At 30.7% G+C, this 10462-nt stretch overlaps 1 protein-coding gene across 1 annotated transcript; it reads right to left on the bottom strand.

The window, feature by feature from the left end:
* Window positions 1-7422: 7422 nt before the first annotated feature.
* Window positions 7423-8379, bottom strand: LOC145950517 (uncharacterized). Its single transcript, XM_083061609.1, has one exon. The coding sequence runs from the start codon at window positions 8377-8379 to the stop codon at window positions 7423-7425; it is 957 nt and encodes a 318-aa protein (XP_082917735.1).
* Window positions 8380-10462: the final 2083 nt, after the last annotated feature.

Raw genomic sequence — 10462 nt, forward strand, 5'->3', positions numbered from 1 at the left:
CCATTTGTTGCAATCAAATGCCAAAACTACTACGAATTATGTTGTACTTCGTTAGTTGTTTAACTAACGATAATCAACTCTGTCTTGAAATGCATTTTGTTTGAAGGTGAATATTCACCTATAGTATTATTGCTGAGAATGATTTTACTAATAATCTTGCATCTACTCAATTTTGTATCAACATGATTGAGAATATGGGAGGTATTCACGAACTTTCATTAGGATTGATTTGTCATTATAGATGATCTCCAGCAATATACTCACTTAGGTGTTGTGTTTAGTCCACTCTAGATTTGTACTTAATAGTGTTGGATAGTTTGCTTGGACATTTATTGAGTGAGGAATTGCACTCGTAGTTAGGCCCCTTGTAATATCACTTTGAGACTTAATCTTTGCAAGCTTCTTATCCATGTGATTTTGTTTTTTTTTTCTTTCCATTTCATCCAAACGATCATAAACACCTAATAACTAATGAAGATAAGAAAAAAAATCAAAGTATGTACAATTTAGGTTGTTCAAAAAATATAAATTGTAAAATATTTAATAGCAAACTTGAGTCATGTTATGAATGACCTATGTTGTAGAGTATGTAGCCTTTATAATTGTTTGAAGCCTTGATAGTTGATTTGCATTCTAGCAACTGAAGCATTAAAACAATTGAATATGTATCTACATAATGAGAATCGTTTCTAACACCTACTATAAAAAAGTATTATCTTAGAATCATTTTCATTTTGTTGTTTGTGTCAACATTAATGGTTAAAACATTTACTTTTGTCGTCTTGTATACAAACTAATGATTCTTTACTAACCATCGAATATGCATGAACCAATTAGCTAATTTACAACAAATGCATTATTAAACTATCCTAAATGAAGCAAAATTGGTTTCAAAGCATTCAACAAAAGGTGATGTGGCAAGATTTAGAGTTTCATTCATGGATGGCCCTACCATTGGAATACCAAGTGGTTGTGGAGAATTACAGACTAGGAAAGTCATTAAGTTGGAATTTAAAAACAAATGTGTTTGTCTTCAATATGTAGAACAGGTAGGAGTTATTGTTATGTTTTTTGTTTTTTTTATATTACAAAGTTGTATATTATAAATATTATTTTTTATATTAAAATTTCTACCATGATGACTACTAGTCTAGTAGCATTACTGGTTGATATACCGGTGACTTTAGTCACTCAACAACTAACTGCCAATTATAGTAGTAATAATATCTAAGCTTCAAAAGTCTTTGAAAAAGCGTAAAGTAAGTCTACTTTGTTACAATTATTTTTCTAAATATACATTATTAATGAGATAAACATTTATATTATTAATGGCACAAACATCTATAAAGTATTATATAAAATTTTAAAAATTTTAATACATAATTGTATATTATATCAACTTTAGGGTGTGCCGATATCTGAGGTTGACTACTTAGGACAACACAAAAAACCCAATAAATATAAATATGGCAACAAAAAGAGAGAGAAAATAATAATAATAACTTACGCCACAAACTAAAACTTTCATTTTTCTCGATTCTTCTATATTTTCATGAACAACATTTGTCGTTGTCAAATCTTATATATTTTTAGGATAGAATGTTTTCCTCTTTAGAGAAAGTTTTTTATGGAAAGCACAAGGCATTTGGTTGGATTCAGTGGGCAAAAGGAAGAGAGGCATTACATGACTTGAAACCTTACCTTTGAGCACTCTTTTAGCATCATGCTAAAGGGCAACATTGTCGTGTTATAGCAGTGTTGGCATAACAGATGACAGAGGAAAATTTATAAATGTAGGTTCTCTTTTTATGCAATTTGTTCCAAAGATGCTACCCCATATGAATGAGTTAGGTTTTGATTCATGAAACTCAAGAAGAAGTTCAACCACATGTTTCTTTTCTTCATTGTAGCACTTCGGACCACGGTTCATGCTTCATTTCATCTTTTTGCTTTCCAAAAACTCTCGTAATCCTAATTTTCTTTTCTTGTATTGTAGTAGCCTCTCTATGTTTGACACATGTCACGTTGACACAATCGCTAGGCTTTATACCGGTAGCTAATTAGTCTTGCATTCACATAGTGACATAATAAAATATCTAAATAATAATATGGTTGAAATGATTTGTTTTGCAATATCGTTAGAAGAAAACAAAATAATCTATTATGATAATTAAATACAAACAAAAAATATGTGGTATATCCTTTTCATTAAAAAATTACTTGGTTAATTTTTCTCAAGAATATTAAAGTATCTTTAACGCTAGAATCCTCAAAGTTGCTTTTGTTTGAGATTTTGGGTTGCTTAAAATTTATGCATCTTTTCTCATATAAGATATGTAGCTTATGAATAAAAAATCTCTTTCAACATGAACCATCATCAATCAAGATGAGAAAAAAACTATAAATATTAGAAGAGGGAAATTACCAAAGAGATGAACAACAACAATTAGAATAGACTATAAATCAACTAAAAGAATTTAAAAAGACAAACAAATTAGGGAAAAAATTAAAAATAAATAAATCAATCATCCACTAAGAGTTGACTAGAACTTGCATTAAGCGTAGTTGATTCAAATAGACATCTACTAGGGTCGAGGTTGGGGTAGGACAACTTTGTGAGGTTGACAACGACCAATGGCGAAGGTTAGGCGATGAAGTCAAGGTTGAGCAATCGTTTGAGATTAGGATTGAACAAGATTAGGGCTTGTAGTGATTGCTTTTTTAGTTTGATAGCAGCGACAGGTGAGAGAGAGGCAGATAATTGACATACATGTTAAATTATTAAGTGCCTTTTTCATAGTACATATTTAGTTGTTATATTATAAGCTAAAATCTACTATGGACAATGTTGTATGTAGTAACCTTACATAATGTTATTAGGGTTTTCATAATACAATAGCAGCGCATATTTAGTTGTATTATTAGGTGTGTTGCATATTTAACAATAATATATTATTCATAAAAGTCATATTTTTTTTCCTTATATGTCTTCTTCATATTTTAAATTCAATAACATTGCATAATTGTTCAATATTTATTATATTAATCACATAAATCACCAAAATAAACATTTGTCCCAAGATTGGTTTCTCTAAATATTTCTGACACAATCATATTAAAACAAAAATAAAAAAAAAATTGTCACTACGGGTTCACAACAAGATTGCTCATTTTAATGAGATATTGACAACAATTCTATTTTCCATCATGCACATAAAATTACACATTAAAAAAATTAAAAGGGTTCAAATCAATTTATGATGTACAAAATTAATATGAAATAAAATTTAATATTTTACACATTAAAAAATTATCAATACTACCTAGTTCTTTCTTATTGTCACATCCATGAATATTCTCAAAGTTTACAATATCACCAACACAAAAGTTATCTCCCTTACAAAAGTTATATCATCCCCTACAAAAAACTTCTTGGTATTGATACCAAAGGATGTACCACATTTTATTTATTATCAGATAAATAAATGTTAATCCTATGAGTTTGTCTACGAAATTCATTTTTTTTATTACAACCAAAAATAGCCTACACACCAAATAAATTAAAATTTAACATAAAATTAATATGATAAATTTGGTTATAGAAAATTTATATAATTATTTTGACGATATATATTGTTCTAACCAAGGAATATCGTTAATATAACAAATTATGACTAATGACAATTTTTTACTACAACATAGTTGAGTCATGCACAAGTGTAGCTACAAATCGATCAAAAAAAATAAACAACTAAATTGAAAACTATGATCCTTAATTTTGAGTTAATTTATAAATGGTCAAACATTAACAACAATATATTTACCTCTCATTTTTAGAGAAGAACTTCAAAATTTGCATTAGCATAACGAGCATTCATCTACACAATGAAAAAACAAATTACAACAAATCCATCAACTACCTTGTACAATGATAACTTCATGAGGTTATGATGGAAATAAAAAAAATGCACCTTAAGTGAATGTCAATTATTGAGCACAATGTATGATAATGGTCAAAGAAGAACGAGAAGTGAGAATATAAGAAAAGGTTCAAACAAGTTGGAACCACAAAACTATAGGATGCATTGTTGATTAAATTGAATTTATAACAACAAAAATAAATGAAGGTACATGCACAATGGAAGCAACAAGGAAAACAAAAAAGCAACAAAAAATACATGAAATTGTGTTCCTATTTTGAACTTTCAAAAACTAGTACACTTGGAACCGAAACATCATACTAATACACTTCTAATACATGAGATTATTAAAAAATGACATTGATGAATCTTAAAAACATTGATCGACTATAATTAGCACATACACGTCATAATTAAAAAAAATGATGACTATGTCAAACACATTAAGTATAAATAAATTTACATCAACAAACAAATTAATATTATTAAAATTTAAATTATTACATCTACAACCTACCATTAAAATACTTAAGTAAAAGGGAAGAATTTGGTTTTTCATTTATTATCGGTCAATGTTATTTTAAATAATTTTTTTATAGAAATTTATTATTATTGTTATTGTTGTTGTTGTTAGTATTATTATTATTATCTTTGATCTATTGGCTTTTTAATTACTTTTGTCTTTTATTAATTTTTTAACTCGAGTATTAAAATCTTAAAATATTTGCAAGTGAATGGGATCAGGTTAATCTATCATGATTAACATGTTTTTAAAATAAAAATCTATTTTTAGATGCATTTTTGTATATTAATTATATTTCACGTATTATGATTTCTTCTACACATATTAATACACTTTGTAAAATTCTTTAATTATAACATTATTGAGAATCTATTTTTAATAAACTATATATATAAATTATTATTATTATTATTATTATTGTTATTATTATTAAACAAACATCCATTTTATACTGATATGACTATAAATTGGATGCATATATTAAAAACTTAAAATACTATTATCATCTAACCATGTAATTAATGAATGATATTGTCTTTAATTAACATAACATTAACATTAGTACTCCATATTATTAAGATTTAGATGTACAAATTGAATTGTCTATTTATATATAATTTAATAATGTTTATATTTTTAACTGATTTATATTTTAAAGTTTATTTGATGTTGATTATTTATAATCTTGTTCCATATTTAGTTATATTTAGATATGACATAAAACTCACTAGATAGAAAATTTGTCACAAACTTTAATTCTAGCAAGGAAGATTAGGAAGTAAGAAAATCTATTTTTTTGTTGAATAAAAATTGAAAGTAAGCTTTTATTTGAACTAATGTGAGCTTGTATATTTCTTATAAAACAATGATTAGATGTTGGCATTCATGAGCATATCAACTTAGCAACTAGTCAAAATGGTGCACAATTTATATAATCGAATGAAATGGTCTTTTGTTTGAATATCAGTTTGTAGTTGTTTGTAGAGCAATGATTTTTGTTCTGATGTTCACGGATCAGGAACTTATCATCTTTGGAAGTAGTCTGAAGTATTAAAAATTAAATGCTTAGCAATTTGATGAACTTTAAAGTTGAATGTGCTTATAGCTTTGGCTCATCCATGATCCATTACGGACTGTCAAGATTTTTATTACCATTAAACTACTTTATAGAATTATTTTGGTTAAAAACATAATTTAGTGCCTTATAATATTTTTTTTTGTTTCAATTTAGTCCCACTTTAATTTTTTGTTTCAATTTGGTCCCTAATAATTTAAATTAGTGCAATGTTAGACTTCCGTCCAAATTATTAAAACGGGGTTAACTCCTCTCGACGTGGACGCCACTTGGATGGATTAACCATGGGCACGTGGATGCCTACGTGGATTGACCATGGCCACGTGGAAGCCTTCTTCTTTTCTTCTTCTTTATGTTTTTGTGGATGAGTATGTTTTCATTATTCTCATCTGAAGGTTCTTATTATCCGCCCCCACTTCCTCTTCTTATTCTTCTTCTTCTTCTTCTTCTTCTTGACAAATTAATTTTTCTTTTCCCCATCTTGTCATTTGCAGGATTTGAAGTTAGGGTTTATTGTTCAACAACGCAAATGTTCCGGATGTCTTCGAACTCATGCTCAATGAACTCCACGAATTCAAGTGGGTCTGAAAGTCATGGTACTAGGTATTTTGTTCCCTGTTGCTATTGCGGGGAGGTTACTGTGTTGCGAAACAACAATGACATTTGCAAATGCTGGTAAAAGATTCCGGGGTTGTCCAAATTACAAGGTATGTTATGTAAATTATTTAAATTAATTTTGCCCTAATTGCTGATTTTGGGGTTTTGTTACTTTGGTTTAAAAAATTTGTAGTTTGGTGATGCTGAACAATAAGGATGCATTTTTTTCAAGTGGTCTTTAAAGGAATATGTGGATGAAAGGGATTTGTTGATAGTTAGGCAGAGGAGAAAGATGAACAATCTCCAAAGTTCTCTGAAGTCAATAAGATGCTGGATGAAGTTGTTGATAATTGTTGTTATTTTTTTGTTGTTGAATTTGGTCTTAATGTATGTAATTTGTAACAACTTGGTTCAATTTGGAAGGGTGTTTTATTTGAAGTAGTGAAATATGGTGTTTTTTATTTAAAGACAACTTTTGGGATGTTGTTGTTGGATATTTTTGTAATGTTGGTTTAATTGCAATGGAATTATCAAGAATTAGTAATGATAGTATTGAAGCATCGTAAGTTGCAAGTTGATAGTATATTTATCTCCTATCAAGTTGACATTTTTGACCTCAAAAACTTGCTCTTCAGCCCAACTGAAAATAATATGTTAACTCATTATAAACTAATAATGAGTTAATTTAAACAATTCAAACCCGGTGAAATATACCTTGGTATCCACCATTTGTTGAAATTACTTCCTTTTCAATCTTTTTAAGTATTTTAGGAAGAATATCTCCTTGATTTAACAATAGGTTTTCCTCTAGCCTCAACAATGACCGAGTTAAAAGCCTCACTCATGTTGTTAATCAAAATATCACATTTAGGATTTGGCTTGAACCTTGACTTGCTCCAATACCAGAAAACAATAAAATATAAACAATTATTTGAATTAAGGCATAAACTACAAGTTATGAAACAAAGCATACCTAGGGGGAATTTGAATTACATGTTTGAATGCTTCAACATCCACTTTTTAATCTCATGCATTTCTCTTTCCCATGCTTGAGGATATGTGGCTGTAGCTACCTTCCACATCAAATCCTTTAATTTTTTCCAAGGAAACTTCTTCCTAAAATTATTTTAAAGGTGTCTAACACAAAACCTTTGATCTACACCGGGCAACAATTGATTGATTGCTGGCAGCAACCCCTACAAAATAAATATTACACACAGAATCAATCAATATACTTATTCTCAACTATAAAATTAAAAAAATTAAAATTTTACCTTTTGTTGATCAGAAATGAATGTGTAATTAACTCAAATTGAAAATCCTCCAAGATCAGAAATTAGGAGGTGTAAAAACCACTCCCATGAGTCTCTAGTCTCGGCTTCAACAACTGCAAAACATATTGGCAGCATTTGGTCATTTGGATCTCTTCCAATTGCTGCCAATATTTGACCACCATAATAACCCTTTAGAAAACATCCATCTAACCCTATTATGGGTCTACACTTTAAGAAACTTTCTTTGAAACCTTGAAAACAGATATACATTCTTTGAAAGGTTGGAAGTACTCTACTAGGCCCTTCAACATTATTCCCAACATTATTCTCACAATCTTCATTGTCATCAACCTTCACCTTCACTGTTGAACCTGGATTAGATCTGATTAGCTCATGACTGTAGTCATAGATCCTCTTGAATTGTTCTTTAAAAGACCCTTCAACATAACTCTTTGCAAATTTCCTAGCCCTACATGTCATGGCCTTAGAGATGGTAGCGTTCCATTTTCTCTGCACTCTTTCTCTAATATCATTCAATTTTAGTTTTGGATTCTCCTTCATAGAAGTTTTAAGTTTCTCACTTAGCCACTTAGAACTCAACAAAGTCACCTTGTGGTCCCTACTACATGTATGTCTATCAAAAATCTTTCTTAGTTGCCAACTTTCTTCATAAGGTACTTTGGCACAATATGCTACCCATGGACATCCTTGTTTGCATATCACCCTTATCCTTCTTATCCTTTTTTTATCATTTTTTGTAAATTTTAAATTTCTCCCTGAATTAACAACATATGATGTAACTGCCCCTTTAAACTGTATTCTACTCAGAAAATACAAGCCCAGTTCCCACTTATAATCTTCCATATTGCTAGGCATATTAAAACATGGATACTTACTTGAACCAACAGTATATTCTTCATCACTAGTGTCATCCGGGCCACTTAGTAATTCTTCCAATTCATATTCTTCATCTGAAATACCCCTACCCATGGAAAGGTTTTTTTTTATCTACTCCACAGTTGTCACCTTGGAGCAAGTCATCATCTGAATCATCATCTAAATTGTTATTTGAATCATCATTACCAAACGCATCAGTATCGTCATCTATAGGGTCTATAGTAGGCTCAATAGTCTTCTTAGGCCTACCTCTCTTCTTACTACTACAACTAGGTTGTTATTCAGGTACTGGTTCAGGGACAGGTATTTCAAAATGATTCAATATATCTAACTCACCACTATTACTAACCTGTCTTACTTCCAAAGGTCCTTCAAACCTATCAACTGAAGAATTATGTCTAGGTTTAACATGTACCTCAAATAATTTAATATCTAAAATTTATTCTTCATCAATATCACCCAAATGTACTGAAGGATAAAAACCACTTGTGAAAATCTTTATCACTCCATTTTTGCCTTTTATTAGAAATTTTGTGAAAATATTTTTCCACAAAAATGAGTGACCATTCTCATAAAAATAGTGTGCATGGTCATGATTCTCCTAGAAGTAGAATGAGCAATAAAGAGGAACTTCGTGAATTTAGGGAATATATTAGGAAAATAAGTAGAAAATGAAAAACACATTGAAACAATAAGAGAGTTGCTAAGCAAGTTAGTGGTGGGGGTGAATCTAGTAGACCCAGTGTCTATGAAGACAATGGGTCTTCTAGGCCTAAAAAGCAAGATGGTAAGGGGTCTTCCAAGTCTTTTAGAGGCAAACATATGGAAGGAGGTTCACAGCTCAAGAGCCATCATTCACACACCCACACTACTTCAAGTGAAGGGTTCTATAGTAGTCACCATTATGATGGCTACTATCAAAGACCCCCTAGGCAACATAGGCTTAGGCATGACTCTCATAAGGGACCTAGAGTTGACCTTCCTCCCATTGATGGAAAGGATATGTTGAAGAGTACTTAGATTAGGAGATGAAGGTGGAATAACTCTTCACTTGCCATAATGTGAGTGAAGAGAGAAGAGTTCCAATGGCTATCCTTAGCTTTCAAGGGTTTGCCATGTATTGGTGGACTTTACTTGAAAGGGAAAGAAGAATGCATCATGAACCTCTAATCCAATATTGGAATGAGCTAAGAAGTGCCTTAAGAAGAAGGCATATACCCTCCTATTATGAAAAGGAGTTGATGGACAAGCTCCAAAGACTTCAACAAAGAAGCTTAAGTGTGGAAGAGTATAGGCAACAAATGGAGTTGCTCATGATGAAAGGTGGCATAAGAGAATAAGAAAAGACCACCATAGCAAGGTTCCAAAGTGATCTTAACCTAGAGATTAGGGACAAGGTTGAACTATTGCCTTATAGAGACCTTAATAAACTAGTTCAACTTTGTGTGAGGGTAGAACAACTTAAGAGAAAGCTTAGTATTAAGAAGGAATCTACCTCCTACCCTAAGAAAGACTTCAAGAAGAAGGGTCACTCCTCCCATTCTAAGGTAAAAAGACCTCTAGAAAAACAAAAATAAAAACAAAAACAAAAATCTTCCAATGATACTAGAACTAGTTCTTTTAAATGCTTAGGAAGGGAACACATAGCTTCCTAATGCCCCCACAAAGAAAACAATGATCATTAGGAGTAATGAGATTTTAAGTGAGGAGAGCACTTCATCTTCACCATCATCCTCAAGTGAAGAAGATGCAAGCCTTAGTTATAGTGAGGAAGCACCATGTGGTGGTGACCTTCTAATTGCACAAAGGTTACTTACCAACCAATCACGTTAACAAGATCAACCACAAAGGGAGGACCTTTTTCCATTCTAGATGTAAAATTTTCAAGAAAACATGTTCTCTCATTGCTGATAATGGATCTTACAACAACTTTATAAGTTAAAGGTTGGTTGATAAGCTTAATATAATTACTATAGCCTATCCTAAATTTTATAAACTTCAACGGCTTAATGAGGATGAACCAATAGAAGTTAAGGACCAAGTAAATGTTCCTTTCTCCATTGAAAAATACAAAGATGAAGTTTTATGTGATGTAATTCCAATGGATGCAAGTCACATCTTACTTGGTAGACCTTGACAATTTGATAAGAACAAAATTCGCCTAGCCCACTTAGTC

The sequence above is a fragment of the Cajanus cajan genome, chromosome 8 (assembly GCF_000230855.2).
Source record: "Cajanus cajan strain Asha chromosome 8, NIPB_CcT2T_4, whole genome shotgun sequence".
Taxonomy (NCBI): domain Eukaryota; kingdom Viridiplantae; phylum Streptophyta; class Magnoliopsida; order Fabales; family Fabaceae; genus Cajanus; species Cajanus cajan.

What these genes read in the sequence shown, in the direction of transcription:
- LOC145950517 (XM_083061609.1), bottom strand. Translation starts at nt 8,379, where the DNA reads ATGGGTAGGGGTATTTCAGATGAAGAATATGAATTGGAAGAATTACTA.